This window comes from Bacillus rossius, chromosome 12 (assembly GCF_032445375.1).
Source record: "Bacillus rossius redtenbacheri isolate Brsri chromosome 12, Brsri_v3, whole genome shotgun sequence".
Classification (NCBI taxonomy): Eukaryota; Metazoa; Arthropoda; class Insecta; order Phasmatodea; family Bacillidae; genus Bacillus; species Bacillus rossius.
The window spans coordinates 16,535,156-16,562,445 of NC_086339.1; the positions used below are offsets into that span (position 1 = coordinate 16,535,156).

The following is a 27,290-nucleotide window of genomic DNA, read 5'->3' on the forward strand; positions in this document are numbered from 1 at the left end:
ATACACTAACGCCGAAAAATGTCATTGCAGGACTGCCAAAAAGGTTAGGTTAGACTAGGTTAGGTTAGACTAGGTTAGGTTAGACTAGGTTAGGTTAGACTAGGTTAGGGTAGAATAGGTTAGGGTAGAATAGGTTAGGGTAGACTAGTTAGGGTAGACTAGTTAGGTTAGACTAGGTTAGGTTGGACTAGGTTAGGTTAGACTAGGTTAGGTTAGACTAGGTTAGGTTAGACTAGGTTAGGTTAGGTTATATGTATTACGCTAGGTTATGTTATAGGCTATTACGTTAGGTTAGGTTTGATTGTGGTATTTCGGCGTTAAGGTACATTTAAGAAACACACACAAATTAATTCAGTTGTTATTTCGGCGTTGTTTGTACACAGCAGTTTTCTAGCTGTCGGCGTTGTGGTCAAGTTTAACATTCGGCGTTATGGTATTTCGGCGTTGTGATAACGACCAGTGGCGTAGCGTGCCATCTCGGCGCCTGGGGCGGGAAACCCATTTTGCCGCCCCCATTCTATAGGTGCTTAGTTAAAATTAAATTTCACATGCAATGAGGTACCTTTTATTGAAGTTAAAATAGGATGAGCGGTTTTACAAGCGGATTCTACGGGCCTTATGAGCAGCGAAGTCAGAAATAACTTTGTCAAAATCAATATTAGCAGCCAATTCTTGTTCAATCGACAATATAGTCAAGTTTGATAGTATAGCGGAGTTATGTTCTTATATATTTTTAATGCCTTTTTGGTAATTATATTTAATTTTCGGAGCTCCGAAGTATATGATCAAATTATAATTTTTCGGGGGAATTGTTAAAGTATTTTTTTAATATTATTATATAGCTATTTTTTATAAGTAGTAATAGGGTATGTATTTTATGATGGATGCACCGATTTGTGATGAAACGATTTTATGATACATATATATATATATTTATTTATTAAATGTTGTCATATAAATTTTGCGTCTTTTTAACTTGCTGCCTCCAACGACCCGTAAATGACCGGAGCCCTTCGTGCATGGACTGATAATTCGTGTCGTTCACGCAAAGAGGAAAGTTGCAGCCGTCGGCGGCGTGCATGAGAGGGCCCACTTCCTCGTCGACCACGTGGCAGACAAGCAATCACAGCGGCCGGGCGAGAATGCGGCCTGCGGCGCGCAGATAGCGTCACGTCGCTTCCGTCGCTCGAGCGACCGTGTCCGCTGCCCGTTCCCTCGGCCCGGAACGGGCAGTACAGAGAGTTCGTAGGGTCGTTACCACAACGCCGAAATACCATAACGCCGAATGTCAAAATTGACCACAATACCGAAATAACAAATAAATGAATTTGTGTGTGTTTCTTAAATGTACCTTAACGCCGAAATACTACAATCAAACCTAACCTTACATAACCTAACCTAGCGTAATATCACCTAACCTAATTTAACCTAGCCTAGCCTAGCCTAGCCTAGCCTAGCCTAACCTAACCTAACCTAACCTAACCTAACCTAGTCTAACCTAACCTAACCTTTGTGGCAGTCCTGCAATGACATTTTTCGGCGTTAGTGTATTTCGGCGTTGTGGTACACAGCACTTTTCTAGCTGTCGGCGTTGTGGTCAATTTTGCATTTCGGCGTTGTGGTGCGTCCCCACGTCCGTAAAAGAAAGACCCAGTTACATCGGTGTGATGCAACAGTTTCATTTAGACCATTTACAACAAATCAAACATCAAATTTGAAGGAAACTAACCCGGTTTTTTTTTCTTTTACGAAATGTTATACCTACGGCACACATCCATCGTTAAGTCCAATTCTTCCCACCAACTGTGGTCAACACGTCCGGAGTAGTGGAAGCAATAGCCTTTTCAATTCTGTGTCTCAACTCTGGCAAATCATTAGGTAGCGGCGGAACGTAGACACGATCTTTTTTATAAAGCCCCAAAGGAAAAGAAAATCGCACGGCGTTATGTCAGGTGAACGTGGAGGCCAGCGAAAAAAATGAGCTCTGTGGTCTCGACCATTACGTCCAATCCAACGGGTCAGGGACTTCGACGTTCAACCCACTCTTGTACAAAGAGATTCCAATGGGGAGGGGCTCCGTCCTGTTGCCAAATAAAGTTTGCAGGGTCATCCTCTACTAATTGGGGAAATTACGCTAAGGAGTCGCCATTTAGCGTAGGTGGCGCTGCAAGCGTGATAAAACAACAAAGCAGTACTCACACATGCGCTTATCTGAATTTTTTTGTAATAACTCAAACTATTAAACGCTACTTTTTTATGGAGTTTTTTTAGAGCATACTCTTTTGAAGTGAAACTTCTATTGCGACTTCCAACAAGGTTGCGTTAAACGTTTAACGCTCCTGGGGAGGGTATGAAAGCACTGTTGCGTTAAACGTTCAACGCTCCTGGGGAGGGGGAATAGAAAGAGACAGAGCGAGAGTGAATGCGTGGTACTCGAACGCATGCGCGTAGTATACCTGTTGCTGTTACAGGCCAGCGTATCTTACTTTAGTTATCATAATCCCATTGTAAATGTTATAGATTTGGATATTTCTCCACTTGAAAAAGATAATTAAAAGATGCGATCAATTGTGAATTGTAAGCAATGTTGATAAAGTTTGTCTTAAAGAAACAATATGATTTCACTAAAATCAATTTCTACCCCTTCCTATTTTCATTTCCACATTACGAAGTTTCACTTCTTCCGCGGGGAGGGACTCCACACACTATTTTTTTTTTTTAGCCAACCGAACAGTTTCACATGTATATAAAACTTTGAACGGAAAGGAATTAAAACACTACCACCAACAGCAAAAAAAATTGTTTGCCACAAATAAACATCTTTGTGGAAACTAAAATATTATTTTGTGGTCACAGCATAGGCGTGATCGCGGGGTGCGTTGGATATGCACACTGCCTTCTGCAGGTCTGATAGCAAACATTAATCTCCTCTCTGCGGCATGCAAATCCCGGAGAGGGAATATGTGAGTAGAGTGTTGGCGAAGCTGCGCAATGCCTAATTAGCGTGGCCAAATATCTACCGTGCCTACAAACACGTGACACAACAGACTACCGTTGAATACTCAGTACCAAGGATTTGCGCCGTAAAATAAAGCTGCGCGAAAATGATTCTTGTAATTATTTTATACGTCTTATAACTCGTGATGCCAGTTTTGAAAAGTAGAATGTTACGAAAATAGTACTTATATATTTTGAATGTTATGAAAGATAAACCAGGCTTGGTGTATGGAAATTGCGCATCCGTATATGAGGTAGGTAATCCCTCGTAACTATTAACACAAACATGTTTTATGTTGGAATATTTTATATTTTTACTCTCTCATTAAACCAATTTAAACCGTTTCACATACTATAATTCTTGTTTTGATTCTAACACAAAAATTAAAAGTTACGTTTCAACTAATAAAGGTTTACGAGCAACTTACCACATAAAATATTTGTTAGCGATTACGAAACTTTTTTTTCAAGTGTAAGCAGTGATATTTGTTTTATCAAACACAGGTAGGTATTATAAAATGTATTCGTCTAGACACGAATGCACTCTATGTACCTATACGTGCATCAAGGGAAGAGGATAGGGGAAGAGCGAAATGGAAAATGGGAGTGAAGGGAAATGGTAATCCACGAGTGTGTGCGTCTCTTTGCTTGCGAGCTCACGTCAAATAAAAAATAAAAAAGACTGACTAATTATATCCGACAGCTTTGCTAAGTGCGCGTGATGGAGATATCCTCTCCTTTCCCCTGGTCCCTCTCCTGAAGTTTTTTTTCCCCCCTCTCTCCCACGTGTGTAGTAGCTCCTCCTGAGAAATTATTTTACTCCCGCGAACGAAGATCAAAGCATGAGCTTTGAGAGAGAGAGAGAGAGAGGGAGAGAAAGAGAGAGAAAGAAGAGCCAGGTTTCGATGAACAAACCGTTGCGATACGAAACGGCGACTCGGAAAAATATTTCAAGTGAAATCACATCACATAATAATAATAATAATAATAATAATAAAGTAGGAAACAACGTAACTTTTTTAATTTTAAATAAGCTTTCGAGTACTGTGTAGTATTTTGTGAATAGAATGACCAATGTTTAAACCATTACAGGAACTTGCGACTCGGTCTCGTAAGCTATTTTAAATTGTTATATATATATTTTTTATTGTCATCACTAATATGTAAGGTCCAAAACAGGATTTCAACACAATTCCTCCTTAAAGTTATTTGTCGTTCTTTCACAAATACGTTCAATGCGTTTTCACTAGATGTAAAATAAATGGGTGTAAAAGGACAGGGATTATGGATTTCGCTGGACCATCTGTTCCATCACTGTAAGCAAATCGAACTGCAGTTGACGAGCTCCATTTTATACGAATGCTGGGATTCTGTTATTCACCGACTTTGCATCGAAGAAATGTAGTCGTGTGAAACATGCTTGTTGCGCTAGGAGCAGTGATGTGTCCGGCAGACAGGCGGAGTGGCGTATTGTGACATTTTGGGAACTTTCAGAAAAGAGTTAGAAATTATGTGATTTTTAACGTGACAACATCTAATAAATCGATGAACGCCGGCTGCACGCACGAAAAAGTGTCCCGTAACGCACATTGTCCCGTTACGCTCATTGTACGCTTGCGCCGCATATATCTCTCTTCCACTCGATTGGAACAACCATCGATTTGACTTTTTCGAGACACATTAAACTTGAAACACTCCCATTCGTTTCCTACTTTTCCTATCATCGTCCTATCCTTAACAGAATAACACAGATTGGAAGGAAGTTAAATAGCAAACATGTATAAAAGTTATAGTTAAAATAATCTCTTCGTTAAAGTAATAAATATATTTGAATTAATGAGTGCAAATAAAAGTAAATTTATCAATTAAATTGTAGATTTCATTTCACTCCATCTTTGTATCCATACAAAATAGTGCTAATTCAATAAAAATTATTCAATTTTATTCATAAAAGTATGCAATCATTTCATCAATGTTTTGTTATGACGTTGTCACGTTAAACTATCGTCCTTAAACCGACTTTACAGACAACCAATTTTTTTTTTCGGTTCTCAGCTGGTAAAGGTTCTGACGTCGACTCAATGGTCTGAGCGTTTGCCTTTTCAGCCAAGAAGTCCCGGGCTCGACTCCCGGCAGGGTCAGGGGACTTCTCCACTCGTGCAATACTTCCCTCCGACTCTTCACCGTCAGCACAGCCGAAGGAAACGTTAAACCACAGCAGAATCATCTCGCCTAGTTGCCCCACTCACGCCGTGGCGATGGCTGGGGTACAAGCCGGCCTCTGGGTCGACCAACCCCCCCATCATCATCATCATCATCATCATCATCATCATCATCATCATCATCATCATCATCATCATCATCGGTAAATGGGAGAAGAGTAATCTAACCCATCCACCTCTACTGATGCAACTAAATGTTTTTTTTCTCCTTTTTTTGTTTTTGATGGGAAGAGAGTGTTACAGAAATAGAGATATGTATAAATACAGGTATAGAGGGGTAGAGATAGTTAAAGAGAGATAGTGAGGTAGGTAGAGAGATGGGTAGAGAGAGGTAGAGAAAGAAGAATAGAGTAATTGGTAAATAAAGGTAGAGAAAGTAAAGAGATGCAGAGAAAGATAGGTAGAGACATGGATAGAGAGAAAGAGGTACAGAGAGATTTACAGAGAATTACAGAGGTAGAAAGAGGTAGAGAAAGGGGGGGGGGTGCGAAAGAAAGAGGAAGAGAGAGATTTACAGAGTATTATAGAGTTGATGGGGAGGAGAAGGGGGTTGGAGGAATTGCGAGAACGCTCAGTTATCAGGGAGGCACGTCTTGCCAAGAACTCGAGCGTCAGAAGGAGGGTAAAGGGGGAAAGACAAATGGCGGAACCATTCCTCCCAGTGAATTACGTAGAGGACCACGCCGGTGACTCCAAGCTCCTGGCATAGGCTGCTAGCATCCTCCTCCCCCCTTCTCAAATTAGCGCGAGAGGTGACCAGCAAAAGAGGAGCCCCGTGCACATCACGTGCTCGATGACAGATCTGATGATTTCGCCAACTACCGGCTGCCTTTTTCTGCTTTATTATAACTAAATATAAATTCAAACCGTTTCACATAACATATTTAGCTTTATAGCAAAGAATTTTTTTTTAATCGGCCCAGTAGTTTTTGAGTTTACCCGTTACAGACAGACACACACACTCTCTTTATAATATTAGTATACAAAATATCTCGATATAATACATTCTGCACTAATACTTGGGTAAAATAAAATGGCGCTGGGATGTGCTAATTTGTATTTTGTAACTTTTAAGCTTCGAAGTTGACAAGACGCCCCCGATTCAAATCACAAAAAAGTGCGTCATGAAATTTGACCGACAAAATAGGGGTCACGTGAATTTCTTTTGGTAAACAAAAGTGCCTGAAGGTTTATTTCCGCACGAAAACACACTGTGAATGCGTCCAGCCGCTGGTTTGTAAACACGTACAGGGGCAGTTCCGCGTCAGGTCTCTGGGACTTCAAAACTGTGTGAGCTCCGGCCGAAAGTTTTAATTAAAACTTCTCTTATGTTTGAAGCTGGGGAAGAGACAATGTTCGGAGGGGTGGGGGAATTGCCGACCATGAATAAGCACGTAATAACATTTTCACTCCCACAAGCATGTTTCATTTCACGATTTCGTTTCAAACGCGTATATTTTTTGACAGTAAAAAAAATCACCACATGGTGTGTTTTCACGAAAATGAAAATTGTAGCTCACAAACATTTTATGTAGTTAGGAATGTGCGCCGCACAATGATATTTCCTGTTCCGCCATCATAAGGCAAACCCCATTGCAGACAATATGATTAAGTGTCTGTTCCGATTCCAGGTAGGGTAAACCTCAGATTTTTCACACACAGGAAAAAATATTTTCTGTACTTTTACAGAAGATTGCCAAGAAATAGTTTGTAATAATAAAATAAAGATATTGTAACTTTGTGCAACACATGGCTATTTTTTTGGCATATATTAAGTACGTTTTTCGGGATAATACTAAGAATTAGCGCATAATTTTATGGTTTTATTGGTGTTTCATTAAAGCATAATTATTTTAAACCATGGAAAACATAATGGAATATTCAATAATTTACTTTATTTTGTTTTATTAAGCTGATTATGTGCGCATGTTAACACTGGAAAAACTATTTAGGGAACGGTTTACAAATTACTTTATCTACTGCAGGTGTTATGTATGCTGCGTCATTTATACCTCTCCCCTGCCGTTTCTTCATCTGCCTCTACCTAACTATACCTCTCATCAGTGGCGGATCCAGGATTTTTGTTTGGGAGGGGCTTGACCCAGCTGAGGCTAGGCTTTACAAGGCAAACACTAAAACAATAGTGGACCCAGATGCTTTTGGAGGGGGCTTGAGCCCCTTAGCCCCCCCTCTGGATCCGCTACTGCCTCTCATGCGATTGGAATTTTCGTAACGCTCAAAAATTGTAGCCCCCTCACCAAACAAGTTTCACTTGAAAAGCAGTCAATAAAAACCTTTTCCACGAATCAAACCAATATGGCGCAAATTTTAGCTGGAGAAAAGAAAAACTGCCTCAATACACTTTTATCATGTTACCATACAGACTTGGACACCCTCTGCCTCGAAAATTATGATACCAAGTTTATTAAAAAAAAAAAAAAAAAAAAAAGGTGTAGGAAGCAACAGTGTGACAGTATCTGTGACACTACAGTAAAACCCTGAATTTTACTTTATCATTCGTAAGCAGCCAAAAGCTGCACGAGGCTTCCAGAGATCAAATGTTCGCGAGGGCTTAAGCGCGCGGACATGTTCTTGCTGAGGGCCGCCGAGGGAAAGGGTCGCAGATCCTGTATTCCGGGCGAGAGGCAAAAAGGGCGCCGTGAGGCCGTGGGAGAGGAGACTTAGTTTGTCATAGAGTCTGATGTAGTTTGCTAATCCTGTCGTCGGACGCCTCTCGCCACGAGCACGCACTCTATGGGGACGAAGTTCAGTAGTTGGCTCTCTTCATGGAGGTATTAGTCTGTGGAGACTGGAGAGTTGAAGTCACGCTGGGTTAGCAAACCCAACCTTAGCTTTTTAAGGGATGGTGGTAAGAATTAAAGGGAGTTGGTGTGTTCAGTATTTGCCATGTTGATATTTGAAGCCAAAATGAGAAACGACCCTTCAACCCCCTTTTCCTATCTGCATAGCAAAATATTTTTTTTTGTGTATAATGAAGTTTGTCGCTAATTTCTCGCAGATGTGTTGGTATTAATTTTTGTTTAGCAATATTCACTACGTAATGGGATATTTGCGATTCTTCCTAGCTAGTTCTTTCTAAGCTATTAAAATTTTTATAGCATATTAGTCTTTATAAAGCTACGATTTGTTTTTCTACCCAAGTGCTAACCAGTAGACTTCGACTTATACTTCCATTGTTTAAAGGCTAATGCTAGAAGCTTGTTTAATATCATGAAATTAACTCTCCAGGAAGAATTTCAAAAGGGCCACAAGGAAGTGGATAGTTGTTTTGTTATCCAGATAGGAAAGTGGGGGTGAAGGATCGTTCTTGTTTTTGACTTCAATTACTAACATGGCAAAGATTGCTCACACCATCTCCATAACGTCTTACCTCCATTGTATTCTCCTGCGAGAATAAATCACGAATTTTATCAGCTGTAAGCGCATCGAATGAATAAGCTCATGCAAGCGAAATGACCAGGCGCAATATTTCGCCAGCAAGGCAAGGAATTCCACGTTAAATTTCGTGTTTAGAGTTTCGTATTGTAAGTGTATTTGCAACATGAGTACACGTTACCGAGGTTAGATGTTACACTCGCTCACGTGTTTTTTTTTCCTTGAGGGGGGAGGGGGAAGGCGACTGCTGTCGTATCCCGGGAAGCCTTCATTTCACAGACGAGAGAGCCACACCCGAAGTTCCCCGAACTTCATGCTCGCTTATTTTTTCTTTCCCGTTCTATCTCATTGTATAAACCGGAACGGCATTAAATTTTGCGGTCGATTAGGATAGGTTAGCTACATTATAAATACTTTAAAACTTTGTGGATGGTCTGTTATATTAGGTAAGTATAGCTACATTAAAAATACTGTGAAATCATTTTATGGTTGCTTAGCAAATAATTTTTTTAATATGTAGCTATCCAGGGCTAGGAAACTGTTTGCATGATTTCACAGTAAATTTAGTGTAGCTATCCTAACCAAATAAAACCGTCCGCAATGTTTTAAAGTATTTATAATGTAGCTAACCTAACCTAATTGACAATTAGTTATCATTAGCGACACCTGTATTTCGCGAATACATTTCGTGTCTAGGTACATCGCAAAACACCGTAATTTTTTTCTTGTAGTTATTGGCTGTGGTCGGCGAGAGGTGTTTTCCCGCACTTGACGGGGCCAATGGGAATGTGGATACCGTACTGCTGCACGCACACGATTCGCCATTACTCTAAGAAAAAGCTACAGTGTTTTGTGACATACCTTGACACGAAATGTATTCTGCGAAATACAGGTGTCCCTAGTTATCATGAGTTACAATGAACAAAAAAAAACCCGAAGATGCACGATCGGGCGTTTGGCTCTCTCGTCTGTGAAAAGAAGGCTTCCCGTCGTATCCCACACCAACCACAACAGGGGGGAGGGTGTCGGGGAATCCATCAAACAACGCCGCACCCCGGGTATCGACGTGGTGAAGAGCAGGATGCTGGGAGAATGGGGGGAAGTGGAGTTGTTCGCGGAGAGCTGGAACGACGGGTGTGAAAAGGCCCTGGCCGTTCTCTCTCGCGATCCATCACGGCACCCAGCGAGGTCGGCCGGCTGTGCCGGTGTCGGAACAGACGCGGCGACGACGCGACGTCCCGACAACCCGCCCTGCGCTCCTTCGACGGCGGACAGACAGACGACCCACACAACAATACGGACAAAGCCGCCGTCGAACGGAGCCACGTCGCCGCCCGCTGATTCATCTGTTCTGTTCTGGCGTGGCGTTTCTTCGACAGCGATGTCACTGCAGACGAAAAAAATGGAAACTGGGGAAGAAAAAAAAATCGTAGTTTCGATCATGGAGGAGCAAATCTAATTGCCGAGACTGAAACCTACTTTCGAGTTTACCTTTCTACATAAGCACAATTAATTCACTTTATTTTGGTAGCCACATACCAGGAATTCTGCATCACCTATTCATTTATATAGAACATGCTGTTTTTTTTTCATTACAAAACCGCTTTTAAATGTTTTTCGCAACTGCTTAAACCTCTTTTTGCTAAGCAATTTGTCGTCAAAGAGTTAAATTAACATTATAAACTTAACACTTTGGATTTTAACGTCTCGACCGAGTTGTTTTTGCTAGTAGTCATGGGCCCAACCATCTGGTAGCGTCACAACGTCGCGCTAAACATTGTTTTCATTTTCCAGTCTAAGAGTCGCACTTCTACCTTGTTCTATGGTTTCAATGACATATATGATAAACTTCACAATCACATAAATACCGCGAGGAAATAACTAACTTATTACTTCACGCGGGCGACCACAACATTCACAAGCGTTCACTCAAAAAGTAGCCAAACCAAAAAACATTAGCACGGAAGCTTTATTAGAAGCGGTACCAAAATATTTGAAATTGCAAGATGGCGAGGTCTAATCGCCCTTAAAGTAATTCTTGTAAATTCATCATGACAGCTCTCTTACATTTTTTTGTTCGGTTACTAATTGAACCACCACATAATTACTACGCGTTATCAGCGAACTGTAAAAATGTCGCGCAGTTGAAGTGAATGCAAAATTCCATTAAAAACCAGCGACGACAAGGAAATTACATAATAAACATCGTATGTGAGACAAAGCTTTAATAAGGTGTCAAAATGTAGAGCTACTTCCCCGTAACTTGCTGCCAAAACAACACCGAATCGTGCAATCGCAGTTAACAACAGACGATTCTTTTTTTTTTTTCCCCAGAATTAGGTAGCACTGAGATTAACGCGACTGCTTCGTAGTTGTAATTGGCCACATGGGCGCAAAAGCTCGACAGGGGATTTTTATTGGCTTCTGTCAGGTGGAGTGGCGCGGGAGTGAAAATTCCCCGGACGGAGGGGGAAAAAAAAAATTCCCCGCGTCTGGCGTGTTTAGTTCCACCCTCGCTTGTTGGTTGCAGAGTGCGCTGCGAGCTGCCACTATATCCACGGATACCCATTTAACGAACGTGCAAATTTTAACTAACAAGTGGAATTTTACAATTTCATAAAACTGTTCAGTTGCAAGTGTTTCACAAGTACACTCTTGCAAAACTTGTAATGACAAGTGAACTTTCACAAATTTACAATTGATTTACTTGTAGGCTAGGTACTACAAAAACCCTGGTTTAATGACAATTGTGCCGACACCTGTTGTTTAACCTAATTTCATATCTAGCTAGATAGGTTAAATTTACAGTTTTCTAATAATTCTCCTAGAAAGATTTGTGGTCTTGTTCTTCCTCTAATGAGTTAAAATAAAAAAAAATATGATTAAATTATATTGTGTCTCTAATTTTTTTTTTTTTTGTTTCAAGTGTGGTTATGTTGCCAAAATTTTGTTAGTAATAAGTGTACCAGCTACACTTGTCACACACAACTGAAACTTTTACTATTAGTGACGACTTTTGGAAATCTATGTGAAACGCCTGCTCGTAACATTACTTCATGTTGAGTGATTCTTTTGTTTTGTAATTACTTTTAATTAAGGTTTTTTTCTGTAAATTATCTCGATAGCGCTCGTACATATTAATGTTCAACTCCATTTTTAAACAGATATTTGGTAAGTGTTATAAATTAGAGGTAAAAAAAATGTCACGCCAGTATTCGTAATTATGATCTCTGGCATGAACTTATACACAGGATAGAAATTTCCGTACTTTTTCAAAATTTTGGATACAAGTTGCCGATAAATCATTTGTAACACTACAATAAAGATGTTTTAACTTTGTACAACACATGGCTATGGTTATTTTTGCATAGGTATATTAATTTGTTTTTAAAAATAATCCTAAGTATTTTTAAGAAAATTGGTGCACAATAATATATACATATTTTAATTGATGTTTCATTCAAGCATAATTTTTTAAACCACGGAAAATATAATCGAATATTCATTAATTTGACTTTTTTATGCTTATTAATGTGCACAGTTAATACCGGAAAGCTATTCAGGGAACGATTTCCAAATAGATTTAACTTTGGAGGTATTTGGAAAAAACAAAGCATAAATGTCCGGTTAAAAATCAGAACCCAGCATTAACTGCGAACACTATTTTGTATATATGCAGTTGTTTTCATGTAAATATATATATTTTTAAATAACTTTAAATTTACATGAATATTTCGGTTCTATTTACAAAAAAAAAATACAGTGTACAGCCCGAAAGTAACATTAGTAAATATCTAGTGAAACAACTTCGTGATCCAAGAAAGCTGTCAGAATACATCTACAGGAAAATGACTTTATTAAAAGTAATGCCAAAGAAAATGAAATAACAAACTCAGCGTATGAGACCGAGCCTTAGGTAAAATCTATAAAACACTGCACTCGGAAAATGACTTCACTCTATACTCAAGTGCTAAACTAAAAGTTTTGAAGTTCAACTTCTTCGGGCGCGATGGGAGTAAAATTCCAAGGCCGAATTTTAATGCGTTTTTCGTGAAACATTGTTGTGTAAAGCTTGCTTCTGACGCGAAAATGACAGAGAAAAATCACTTGACCAAAGAGATATAAAGAGAGAACTGTTCTATATATGTTGCTGGGCTCGTTTTCGTTTTCCTCTTTGTGCGATGATTCGTCCCCAGCCAAAAAAAAAGAGAGAGAGATAGATGAACGAAAGAATAAGACAAATGTGCGCATGCGCTTGTTTTAGTAAAAATATATATAAACAGGTATCCTATACAGTCAGCTGTGAATGCCTTGAATTTTATATTTGCTACCAGTGCGCTCGCGTCCCTCCTTGTTCAACCATTAGCGCAGAGATAGCGCTACCTGTTATGAATTTCATATTTGTTGAGAGATTTGGCGTGTTCCAAATGGCAGAAATGTTTGAAGGAACAGTGAAGCCCAGTCCAGAATGTGCAGTCGGCAGTCGGCAGTCTGCAGTTCTCAGTCGTGCAGTCGGATATTACTATACGCATATCCCTTTCAAACTTCTCAATGAGCAGTCGAGCAGTCGGCAGTCGGCAACTCTGCAGTCGGCGATCGCCAAACTTAATCTTGGACTGCCGACTGCTCGACTGCAAGTTGTCTGCTAGCCAATCAGATCGCAGTATTTTGTCGACGTCATTTCGTGTGTGTGTGTATATATATGTGTATGTATGTAGCTATACGATCTAAAAAACAAAGACTATAATTTGCTGTACCCATACCAAACGAATTTTAGACATTTGTAGTAGCGGCGACAATAGACTAGAAAGATCCCTACTTATTTACTTTTGATCAGCTACGTGTCATTTTCACTTGTTTTATTTACACTGACGAATCAAACAATACCTACCTCGGCTATTGATTTCGAATTGTGAAATATATGTATATTTGTATGCATACAACTTGGTATTTCTTTGGTAGAAAGCTAGCCGAAATGCGTAGCCTCCCCGACTGCAAACTGCCGTCTATTGTGAACATGGCGTGGCTGTTATACGACTGCGGACTGCCGACTGCACGACTGCCAACTGCCGACTGCACATTCTGGACTGGGCTTAACACTCACAGAGTTTCTTTATGGTGTATTTATACAGTGAATAATATGTATTGTTAATTAATCATTATTGATTTAATGATTTGGTTAAGTTAGTGACATTTAAAAACTATAGATTTGTGTAAACGATCCTTTAAATAAATCCTATTAATACTATAAGGTTTTTAGAAAATTGTATTTCTCTCTTTCTGCTCCCCCCCTTTTTTTTCTCATTCCTTACGACATACTTACGAGTCACGTGTACTGAGTTACACACGCTTTTTTTCTTTTCTTTTTTGTGCAGCTGAAAATGAACTTTGCACGACATTCACCATATTAATCTACCTTCTCTTACAGTTTATATCTGTTGTTGGAATCTTGAAGAATTCCTCCCCCACCCCTTCTCTCTCTCTCTCTCTCTCTCTCTCTCTCTCTCTCTCTCTCTCTCTCAGTTAGCTCACGAGACGCGAAATAAATGCTACATCAACCGCTCGTTAATCTTTCCCGTGATGTGACCGGGACTCGTAGTCCCAGAAGTAGTAATAACTTCGCGAACGGACGGCCTGTGATTAATTACCGAGAGAGCAGTTTGTTCCCGACAGACTCGCGTTCTGAACGAACATAATATTATTTCTTACCGTACGTTGAGAGTTTATAAGTTTAACCCATTAACACATTGACACATTAATCCTCTTTCTTTATTAACTCCTGCCAAGTTTCAATTTTTCACATTGTTGAACACTTTGGTAACAAATCGCTCCCAAAAACCCGATACTTTTTAAGCCAATCAGATTTGCTGTAATAACTGTATTTCACATTTCCGTTGTCGTTTCTTAAGCTAAATATACATTAAAAATAAGTGGATGGTACGTATAATACCTTTTAGAAGCACAGCTTTTGTTTTCTATCACATAACCTACAGCAAAACGTGCCTGTTCATGGTAAGTATTCTAGTTATACTGCCGACCAAATGTCTTGTGAGGTGAGCTCCACAGTGTCACCATGGTACGGCCCGGTTACACATAAACTGTTATAAAAAAATAGGCATCGTTATGAGCGGGTGCGTGTATCTACTGAATACTGGATGCAATTCTTATCATGATGTCATTCTCATACTCACACACACATATTCATTCAGTAGCCTGAACTGCAATGACATTTATAGAAAATAGTTTAATGTGTTAGGGGTTGCAGTGGCTGAGTGGTCAGATTTATCCCCTTCGACCAAGGCTACCTAGTTTTTATTCCTTGCGTGATGATGAACCTGGATTTTTTTGAAATCGGGAAACTATGTTAGTGTAGTGTTTTATTTTTCCATCGGGATACTCCATATCCTGTCAACGATGCATTCCATAATTGCAATTATATTTTAGTATTTAAAACCGTATTTAATTTGTTTTAGGTTTGTATGTGATTATATTTTATTATTTTTATATTTTATACATTATTTTTACATGGTTTATTTTAGTTATAGACTTGAATGTTAAATTTGTAGATGATTTATCAGTAATTTCTGTAATTGGTAATTTGTTAGTATGTAATTTTATATTTTATTTATAGCTATATCTTACTATACGTTGTTTATGTCTCATGGCTCAGTGTAAGCCAACCCGGACACACATACGATGCGCAGAGCTTCGGAAAAACAACGAGATTTCAAAACTTCAAGATATCAGAAAGGGGCCTGCTTACGAAAAGCATTTAAGAGTTCGCTGAGGGCCGAAAAGTACCTACTTTTGATTTTGGATGAAGTTTTTAAATTGTATTTTTATAGGAGTTGAAATTGTTAAAACGCCTGTTTTCACAGTAATTTTTAGGCGTAAAACAACCATTACAGATTCTTGAAAGCACTTAAGGGACTTGCATCACACCTTTATCTTCATTTCTCGGCCATATAATATTACGGTCACCGCTTAAATTTCACAGTTATCCTGCGACGACGAGAAGACTGCGGGCCAGTTCAGACAAGAGACACCGCGCTAGAAGCACCAGCGAGAGTCACGCTTATCACCCCGCCTCGCTAACACAGATACACCCCTGACGAGGCGGGCCCCCTTAACTGCGCCAAACCGATCTCTAAATGAATAATTAAATTTCCGTTTAGAAACTGGGCACGCCGCTGGAGTGATATGAAAAGTCTGCAGTTAATTCTCACGTCACATCCGTCCAGCCGTCATCCGGCCGTCGATGACGCGGCCATCTGGCGATCTGGGGGGGACTCGGTGTGACGTCATCGGGCCGTCCGTCAAAAAGCCTTCCCGAGCTGCCAAAGCTTGGCGGGTGGCCGCGCGGACGGACAGACTTATCGACCCCCTGTCCGTTATTGTCGACGGGATTCCCGTTTCGCAGAGCATTCGTGACAAGTTACGGAAAGAAATTCGAGCTATTGCATAGCCTCGCCATTGAAGCAAGCCGCACAACTAAATTTGAAACTCACTCACGTGATTCATTTTCCGTGTTTTTTTTTTTTTTTAGAAACAAATAACTTGAAAACTAATTATAAATTTTCAAAACATTTTTTTTTCTGAAGTTACGGCACCTGAAAAGCTTACAGGCCGGACAGTGTGTTTCACGTAAACATGAAATACTAGCTGTGGTACCCATACATAGCGGGTTAGATTTCCGTTTCGCCACAAAGCATTCTGGTGAACTCTCAGCTCTGTGTGTATCTATGTCGCTTTTTGAAGCTCGATCGCACACGCCTACTTGATTTTTTTGTGTGTGTGTTCGTCATTACTGTTCTTTTAAAGAACTTTTCTAAAATTTCAATTCGATACTTCCCTTGCTTTCTTTATTCTACCACAAATATTTGAAATCCTCCTGCCTCTCATCTAAGAGGAGAAGTCTCTATTGGCTCACAGCTGCAGGCAATCATTAAAGGCAGGATAATCCTTTAGTAAAATTTACAGTTTTTATTGTTTCACTGTTTTAATTCACTTATTCAGATTTACATGCTTGCCTTCACATAAATGTCTCAAATCAAAACCTATAAACAATCCGTTTCCCTCTGAAGCAGTATTGTGCAATCCAGCTGCCGTGCGACACTCCTTTTTTTATTCTTTTTTTAATCAACAGCCCATAACTCCAGGCATTCTGACGTCACATATTTCTCGCAGGTAGATGGACCGGAAAAAAGAAAAAAAGACGGGAGGCGCAATGTCAAAACCGTCGCCTAAACTGACAGAAAGGCTGCCGTACATAACGGTTCCTAAATAATACGCAGCGTGCAAAATTTACGCTCTCAAAAACAGACCAATGTAATAACAGTCACGCATTCCAGATTACAAAACAAATACGAGATTTTAATTTTAAAAAAAAATGCATTTACTTATGTACGTGCGTTAGAAGTTATAATTATTATTTTTTTAATTTAATGCACTAAACTATTTAAACTTAATTGTTACAAAAAATTTTAAAAAAATTGTTAAATTACTTCTGTAATAGAAAAATAGTTTACAGCATTATGGATATAGAGTTGCTTGTATGTATACCAGCGACCCGCCCCGACTTCATACGGATGCGATATACGAATGTGGCGTAATTTAGATTTAATAAGTAAGTACTTGTAAGTATCAAGTATCTACCGAATTTCAATAATAAATTAGGAAGGTATAATAAAAAAAACCTCGATAGTAATTTTTATTTTTAAATCAGACATAGCCAGTAATTTTCATCTTATTTTAAAATTCATGTATGCAAAATTTCATCAAGAAGTAGGTACCCAAATTCTGCTTTACGGGGGTCGGAAAGGGGGGGGGGGATGGGGGTGGTTTTCCAATATCTCACGTAGACAGTTACATTTCTTTTTGAAGTGTAAACATCTTAGCTCTCGGATGCGGCATTTGGCAGGAGTAATTTCGTGGAAATGAAACTGAAGTCGATGAAACGTAAATGTGCCACAAAGATGGCGCACCCATAAACACGTATATGGTCACTTTCGTAAACATTAGAGGACATACTAAACGTATTGGTGTGCCAAATGAAACTTTATTATAGTTTAATTACCCTGGAATATATTTTGTGAAGTAACATAGTAATATTAAAAAGTAATAACAACTAGCATTACCATAATTATAATACAGATTCTCTTCGCTAATTCCCAACGGGCTTAATAAGCTCGAGGGATGTAGTGGAAATATTGTCAGAGGAAGAACTTTTCTTTTCTTTTTAATAACTTAAAAATATTATTCAAGATTAACGTTGAATCAACTCAATAAGGTTAAGGTTTGTTAGTAAGAAGTATTTACAGACTGATTTCAGTCTTTTAGGCAAAAACAAATATACAAGCATATAATTAGTGTAATGGTATGTGTTTTTAATTGTTTCAGGTTAATATTCTAGTAATGCCATAGAAGTATAACTTCTAACGTTTGCGGAAACTCTATAGCATTAACTGTTCAGTGAATTTTAACAAGATGGGCAGTATTTTAATAAAATTAATGTCGAAAATCAGGTCCAAAGTCGGAGTTTAGGATTTTTTCAAGCCTTTTTCGCTTTATCGGAACCGTACCAATTGTTTTTTTTTTTTAGTGCCGATATCTGTACATGATAGCGGCTAGCAACGTTGACGATTCAGGCAGCGAATTCGAGCGGCGGGTGCAGAAAGTACGTGTGTTATTCGCATCCAGATATTTTGGTATTTGAAAAGCGAATATTTTATTTATCAGTTTACTACCACTCTAGCCACTATTTTAAAGAATACTACGTTAAATTTCGTGTCCGAGTTTTCGTATTATAATTTCCAACATGAACAACATGAGAACACATGAATATGTTTGTTACCGAGGTTTAAATGTTGACACATCACTGGCGAGTACTGAAATACTCGATCACATTATTTTTTTATAATTGATAATGATCAATATCACACAGTGACATTAATAAGACTTGAATAGCGAGATAAAAATAACGTAATAAAACAATATTTTCTTTAAAAAAAAATTAAAAATCTTAGTTTTTCTAGTTCTATACACAAATAAGCATAATTAAATAAATATATATTTTTAATTTAACACCAACATACAATACATGTAATGTTCAGTTTTGATATTCCTCCATAAAATACCGTTCGGAAGCTTCGGGAAATTACGATTTCGCTATAAGCGACAAAGTCGAGCGATTTGGACCTGCGTATTTATTTTTACTGTATATTTGTTTATGTATATTGGTTTTGTAAATTATGTTTACGATTTAATTATTAATAATAATTATAAAATATTATTTGTTTTATTCAGGGATTAAAACCCTCTGAGCCTCGATATTACGCGCGCGCGCTAGCGCGGGTGATTTTGAACTTGGTTCCCGAGTTGTACCACAGATGGCGCAGTGAGCGATGACGTCATGAAAATAAAACACTGTCGGGTTATTGGTGCGTCGTCGAACTGTGCAGTGTCGGCCGACGTCAAACATTAGCTGTGGTTTATCCGAGTGGTTTGCAAACAACAAATCAGGAGTTTTCACCCTGACACACGGGCGACTGACTCTCTGTCGCAACTTCAGGCGGCAGTCGCTTGACCCTGCATTGCGAGCGTCAGTCAAGGATGGACTCTATGGCTCGTACCTCTGTGCGACTTCCTGCTCTTGGCCTCGGCGTTGAGCAGCAGGACGAGCAGCACGCTGACTGCGGCGGCCGCCGCAAACAGCAGCGCCACTGAGGCGGGACTGTCGGAGCGGCTCATGGCGACCGCCACCGGAGCGCCACCTGCACCAACCAGCGAGCCGGGCTGTCGCTCTGTCTCCAGGCAGGGGAAGCCTACAACTCACGTAGTTTAGGTTCCCTGCAAGACTTTCCGAAGATTTCCGAAGTTTTTCGTTTTGGTATTAACAATTAACGCCACTTCAGCCGCTAAATCAGAAGTTCAAGCATGTTGTGACTAACCTAACCTAACCTAACCTAACCCTTCGATTTTTTAAATTTCAATTTTTGAGAGAAATCCGAAGTTGCACGAACGTGGTAGGGAACCGTAACTACGTGAGTTGTAGGCTACCGTCCAGGCAGACCAGTGCGCTGCATAGATGTTACGATGGAAAAATTTTGCAAGTCTCAGCTCACGATTCTGAAAATGTTATCACTATTGCTAATCGCCGTTTCCGACTGGATCCCCTAGTAAACCTTTTGATACCTCTCGTTCAATAAAGAGAGCAATTTATAATTTTTATAATATTTTTTGACGTGATAACGCCGGCTGCACGCACGAAAAAAGCATGACTCATTGTCACTTTCCGCCTGAACCGAGCGTGCAAGAACCGGCCAACCACCGTGCGAGAAAATCTTCTACAATATCAAACAGGTTAAGGCGGTCTTTTAAAATAATTGTTCGTGATTATATTTGAACAAATTATTTAAATTAAATTTGTAAAAAACTGTAAATAATATTTGAAATTAAAAAATATGCAATTTTTCATCAATGTTTTCTTATGACGTTATTACCTAAAATTATCGCCCGTATACCGCCTGTACAGACAACCCCCTTTTTTATTACAATTTTATAATATTCGTAATAAGTATTTTTAATAATTTTCGTAAATTATTAAAACTTAGTCTCGTTTCGATCGCCAACCATTTCATGACATGAACGCTGCATTTAAATAGTGAGATGGTCATTGTTATTTACATTTCGCTGAAACACCGTATAAATCACAACTCGAACTGGCTAGATGCATGTTGGTATCTACTACCAACGATCAAAAACTGGTTCTAGCAGTAAAATTATGTGGATATCAACCATGCCGTAGAAATGTGACATTTCCCATTGTAGCTACAGTTACATAAGATGTTCGATAGGGACATTTATTAATAGTTTGGTATTAACACTTTGAAAGACACCAATTACGAAAACGTCACATTTCGTCATCTGTGAGAAGTCATAATAACTACAACCTTAATATTTTTTTAAATATTAGCTTATGCAACTTGCAACTCTTATTAATTTATTGAATGCTCACAAATTATTATTTTTTAATAAATTGCATGCCATTTTTCATGGTTTATAATGATTATTTATTGGGTCATAGACCCCCCCCCCCCCAAACGAAAGAGGTTGAATTTGAACAAATGCTATTCCCTCGTTCCCCGCTTATCCATTCCCGTTTTGACTTTTATTTGTATTTGTTCCTATTAATTTGGTTAGTCCCATGCTATTACTATAATTATTACTGTCGAAGAACCTCGCTCAGTTTGCAGTCTCACTAAATCTAAAAACAAGAGTTTTTGTATGTGTAACATCTTAGCCCTCGGTATGCGGCGTTTGGTTGGGGTAATTTCGTGAATGCGTCGGAATTAAAGGAAGAAAATGTGTAACAGACGGTGCTGCTATTGATGGTGGATGGAGCGAACGAAAGTTCACAAATCAAAAAAGAAAATTTATAGAATTAACTGTTCAATGAATTTAAACATGATTGGCAGAATTTTTAATTAAATTCCTTGTCGACAATCAGGTTCAATAAGCTATGGTTTAATTTTTTTTTAATTTAAAAGTCTTTTTTCGTTTTTATCGGGGGCAGTTGCATTATATGTAGGCCTATAGTTTAAAACGGCCTGCAAATGGAATGATTCGATAGTTGACGTGGCTGCTGCGGCAGCGAATTCTAGCGGCGTGTTGCTGAAAACTACGTGTGATTGCCTCCAGAAATTTAGTTGAAAACACAATTTGGGTATACGAGTATTTATGACGCTCGGTAAACTTTTAAAGAATTATACGTTAAATTTCGTGTCCGAGTTTCGTATTGAAAGTGTATCTGCAACACGAGAACACACGAATCTGCTCGGTACCGAGGTTAGATGTCAAACGTCTATGGCGAGTAGACTACTAAAAAGGGGAAGCCTTGTTTTCACAGACGAGAGAGCCACACCCGAAGTACATGTTCGCTTTTTTTTTCCGTACCACAACAGGTGTATTTATTTGGGTGGAAAAAAAAATTCGCGGGCATTTATTCTCCAAATGCGCGTGTTTAACTTATAAGTAAGATGTCATTCTTAAAATTAGCAAGAAGTAATTTAAAGAATTATTCAATAGGTTAGCTACATTATAAATACTTTAAAACATTGTGGATAGTTGGTTATATTAGGTAAGTATAGATACATTAAAAAATACTGTAAAATCATTTTATGGTTGCTTAGCAAATAACTTTTTAATATGTAGCTATCCAGCGCTAGGGAACAGTTTACATGATTTCACAGTATCTTTAATGTAGCTATCCTAACCAAATCAACCGTCTACAATGTTTTAAAGTATTTATAATGTCGCTAACCTAACCTAACCTAATTGACCATTAGTTATCATGAGTTGTCCAAAATAAACATTTTTAATATTATTTACAATGAACAAAAAAAAAACCTAAGATGCACGATCGGAAGTTCGGCTCTCTCGTCTGTGAAAAGAAGGCTTCCCTGCTGAAAGACACGTGTTTTATTTTGTTTTTTTTATTGTCGAAGGCCTCGTGTCGGCAGGAGCGGAAGTGTCGACGGCGGTGGAGCGCGCGCGAGCGTGTGTTGTCTCTCCGGCAGCGGTGCCACGCGGATGTCGCGGCGGGTGGATCGATATCAGCGCGCGTATCGCGAGCTCGTTATCACACGGCGGGCCTTGCCCACACACTGCGACCCCGCGTGGGAACTAGGGATGGGAAATATAGTTCTTTGGAAAGAACTAGTTCGTTCAGAACTAGTCACTTCAAAGACTAGTTCTTTAGGAACCGTTCTATTGAAATACATCGGTCGCGGACTGTATCGCGGTTTCCAAAATATTCCATACCTACATGACACCAACACAATCGTTACAGACTTTTTGTTTTATGGGCATTTCTTTTTCTATAAATAAAAGAGGCACACAGTAATCCGATGCTTGTAAACAATATCTCCCATTACAAATGAACGACTATCATATTGTTTTTCTTTCACACAATTCTTACATTTTTGAATGTGTATTAATTTATTTTCTGCAAGTAATGTGCTTATTTTCACATGTGTACAACACAAAATTATGGTATAGTGTTTTCTCATCTGTGACAACCTAAGCTGATTTTTTTCGTATTGGGTAAGTTTTATTGTTTCTTTAAATTTTAGTGTAGTTTTTTAATGTGTGGTCTATGTGTAATTAAAGTTTAATTTCAGATTGTATAGGCTATCTGAAATTTTCACGTAATTACACTTATTTACGTGACACGTTTTTTAATGCCAACATGTAATGTAAATGTCAACATGTAATGTAAATGTCTAAAGAATATTAGATAAAAATTAAGAGTTCACGATCGTCAAACGATACATCATTGCGCAAGAAAGAACGAAACGAAATAATGACCGACAGCCTAACTACGCAATTAAATAAACTTACTGTGTGAACTATCTATGTCTTTGAACTATCTAGTTCAGTGTGTATATGTACTCCCTTTCTCTTCGGTCTTCGTAGTTCAGATCAGTACTTGGAACTGACGAACGACGAAGCGATGGGGAAATATCGTAAAAGGGGGGGGGGGGGAAGAGACCAAATAAAGAACAAACGTAAGAGAGGGAAGAAAGCAAGAAAGAAAGACGTGGCATATTGTTTGACAATGTTTATGGGGGGGGGGGGGGATCTTTCGCGCATGCGCAGTAAGGACCAAACAGAGTAGGAGACGAGAAACACGCAAAGAACGAAAGAACGATTGTTTTTGGTAATAGCGAACTAGTCACCTAGGGATCTTTCGCGCATGCGCAGTAAGGACCAAACAGAGTAGAAGAGGAGAAACACGCAAAGAACGAAAGAACGATTGTTTTTGGTAACAGCGAACTAGTCACCTAGTTCGCTCGTCAGAACAGTTCAAAATGAACTGGTAGTTCGCGAACTACCCATCCCTAGTGGGAACACACTTGCTCACTGGACTTGGCGGGGTCCTGGGCCATCTACTTTTGTACACACATCTTCCCAGGAGGGGCGTTACTGGGAGCAGGGCCGCAACTAGAGTCTCTGGCACCCGGGGCATGAATGGATTCATGCGGCCCCCCCCCCCCTCTTGTTTTGCACATACCAATAAAGCTGGGGGTCCGGGGGCCCTCCCACGGAAAAATGGTGCTATTTAAGCATCTTCCATGCCTACATGTAACAGTTTCTGTGCTACTGTACCTTCCATGCATGAACCCACTATGTCCATAAAGTAGTCCGTATAATCACTAGACTTGTTCATTAAATATATGTTGAGACGTTATATTGTAAATCAGATTAGACATTCCTGGCATGCAAGTTAAAACAACTTTTTACCGGTTACCAGTTGTAGTAGGAATTACAATGCAAGCGATTTCGGCGCCCCCACAGCTTTGCGCCCGGGGCGTATGCCCCGTTTGCTCCCCCCTAGTTGCGGCCCTGACTGGGAGCCTGGGAAGGAAAAGCCCCCAGAGGATATGACCCTCGGGGCTCCACCGAATAAAAAAATTTGGAAATTTAATTCTACTCGAGACGTTTTTTTTTAAGCCAAGCTGGAACTTAAATTTCGATTATTGATTTTGCTGGTTTTTATCTTAAGAAATTCACAAATGTTTTCCTGACAAATTATACTGGAGTTATTATTATTATTTTTTATTTACTAAAGACCAAACTCGGTCGAAATCACGTCTTTACATGCGGCAGTAAAATATTTGAAAGTTGTTTCTAACACGCAATCATGAAAATTCAACTGAAACCGAAATTTAAATTACATGCAGGTCACAATTCTATTTTTTTTTTTTTCGCTCGTGTTCTCTCTCTCTTTCCCCCCTCCCCCTTCGTGGCCGTAGCCAGGATTTTTAGGAGCATGCAGGGACGTAACTAGAAAAAGATGGGGGGGGGGGGGGGGGCTTGTGCCCCGGGCGCCACATTTCGGGGGCGTTGAACTAGCAGAGACATTTATACTGCAGATACTTCATTAAATAACGTAGTGTATGAACACACAAAAAAAAATTATATGTTGGAGGGCATATGAACTGAATTATTTGTACTGAAAGATATATACGCGTACATGAATAGCATCAAATATTTAAAAACTGGTATTTTTTCTACTTTTTACTAATCAACTTGCGATATATTAAATTTAAATGACTTCAAAATAAATATATTCATATAAAAAAAATTGCGAGTCCGTGCAGTTGCCAGAAGACGGATAGCACACAGTCCACTGTGAATATTATGCAACAGTACAAGATCACGGTCGGTGAAGTCACAGCGCTGTCATGTCCCTGGGGTGTGTGAATCAGCCTGCAGCTCGTGTTCTGGCCAATCAGAGCCCCGGTTGATTCAACGCACATGTAAACAAGGAGTCTCAATTTAAAACCACAGAAGCTTGATGGGAGTCGTGTTTTGCCTCGCTGCCTGGCACTTGGAAAGAGAGGGTCGGGCGGTGACTAATTAGCTCGAGATTTGCATTCGCTGATTGCCCGTTCGATTAGATCACTCCACGATAATGAGGAGTGACTCGTCCCGCCCAATATCGTTTGAGCGTCGGTGCAGTCGCTAAGTAGTTTACAAACAACCCTGTTCGTCCCCTCGCCACGGTATAGGGTTTTTTTTTTTTTTTTCCCCCATCTCGCCAAGAACAAAAGAGACAATTTTATGGTAAATTAATGAACGTAATTTATAATCTGGAATTTAGTTGTCTGTTTCGCGTGTGAGCATCAATTTGATTTGCAAACCAGTCGGTGCGTCGGAGGGCTTTACTTAAAGGTGCTTACACGCTTGTCATGACGTAGCCCCGACAAGTAACAGGTTTTGGGAGTGCGCATCGCAATATCGCAGCGAACACTACAGTGTCAGAAGGTCCTCCTCCAGTCAGGTGCTTTAAGTGTAGTAATGTTGAAGTAATTTAGTAAATTGCATATTCATCTTACTAAGAAGAAGAAGAAGAAGAAGAAGAAGAAGAAGAAGAAGAAGAAAGGCCAACAAGATTATTATAATATGTTTTTATTATTTTATTATTTATATTACTATACATAATAACTTAACGCATATTTATATTTTCATCGCATAGAATTGTTACTAATTACATAATATTAAACCTGAGAAATTAAAAAATTTACAATTTGTTGATTCACCTTACTTTTTGGTGTGCAACATCTTAGCCCTCGGTATATGCCATTTTGTGTATAGGAGTAATTCCGTGAACGGAACGTAAGTCGTGTGGAACGGAAATGTGTAACCGCAGTGCTGCCAATCTGTGGCGGATGGCGCGAACCATAGTTCACAAAGCCAAAAGGAAATTTTTGTAGCGCGCTGCGCCATGGACAGTGGACAGTTTTCCAACTGTAATAATTTTTTAACGGTTCAACTTTATACTTAAGTTTAACATTGTAATTTGTGATTTATAAATAAGTAATTTAAATTGAGTTTAGTTTTTTTTTAAAATTTAAATTATATTTAATTCACAGCCTTTTAGTTGTACTCCGGAGAGTTTTGGTCACAGTTGGTAACAGTTTTTAAGATGGCTATATTTTTTGTATAATTGTTTGGTAAATTTCAATTTAATTTTAGTTTTCGGAACGTATTTAAATAATAGACAGCTATTTAGATTTGGAGGAAGTTTTTAACTTAACGAGTGAATAACATACGCGACTCCAAGTATTGAAGACATCTAATACAAAATTTTCATTGTTACACACTGATATTAACTAAAAAAAAAAATTTCCTCAAGTGACATGAATATTGACTTCAAATTGTCCAGATATATATCATACAACTTGTGAAGATTTAAAATGGCTATAAAAAAATACAGTATTGTAGAGAAAGAGTTTCCTTAAATAATCCTTCGTTTATTTCCGTTAAAAGTTAGGCGGAATTCCACGTGATCTTTTTAGTGCCGAGGATGACTACAAGGGCCATTATACGCTTTCACTGAGCGGGTTTCGCCTCTATGGACGTAGCGCGCGCAGACGTACATCTCTTCTGCGATAACTTTTGAAAAATATATTTTGTGACAATGAGATTTCGAGCGGGCATACTAACTGCGAGAGTAGAGAAAGGTTGTGTCGTTTCAAATTCCAAATGTTTGAATTGAAAAAAAAAGTTCCTGGCCGCCACGCCCGTAGAAGTGAAACTTCACAGATTAAAGTATAAGATGTATAAGATGTATAAGATCAGTTGCAAATGTCTCACCATATGTGGCCTCGACTTACCCTGTAGAGAAGTTCCTCTTAAAATAATAATAATAATTAACACACCAATAATGGAAAAAAACTATTCCATGCAACTCTAGTTGAATGATTGTCCGTTTTTTCCCCTGAGAAAAAAGGAAAGAATGTCTCAACAATAACAAAAAAAACTATATTTGTTCCTTATTGCATATCCAGTTTATATCAAAGGTTTATGATTCATATTTTCACAATTAAATATTTTTTTGGCAATGGTACAGTTTCGCATTACAAACTCATTCATCCACTTACTTTATTTTTTCCTCTTCGTTAAAATACAATTCAATATGTTACACAGAATAATTGCTCCCGGGAATAATGTTCCTCAGTTTTATACATATTCACAAAATATGATGCAGTCTGGTAATAATACAGCTTTGCATCACAAACGCATCCATTTATTTTCTTTATTTTATTATACAACTAGATTCGCAATAAGGAGCAATTAAAAAAGAAAAAAATTGGTTGTCTGTAAAGT

At 38.9% G+C, this 27,290-nt stretch overlaps 2 protein-coding genes across 2 annotated transcripts in view; one reads left to right on the forward strand and one right to left on the reverse strand.

Annotated features, from left to right (window-relative positions):
* LOC134537614 (uncharacterized) overlaps positions 1–27,290 on the reverse strand; it is an 86,464-nt gene that overhangs the window by 58,451 nt on the left and 723 nt on the right. The window contains exon 2 of the mRNA XM_063378256.1: positions 19,247–19,387. Within this exon, the coding sequence (XP_063234326.1) occupies positions 19,247–19,364 (118 nt within the window). The 5' untranslated portion in view covers positions 19,365–19,387. The remainder of the gene's footprint in view (positions 1–19,246; positions 19,388–27,290) is intronic.
* LOC134537612 (survival motor neuron protein 1) overlaps positions 1–27,290 on the forward strand; it is an 84,134-nt gene that overhangs the window by 42,471 nt on the left and 14,373 nt on the right. The window lies entirely within an intron of this gene.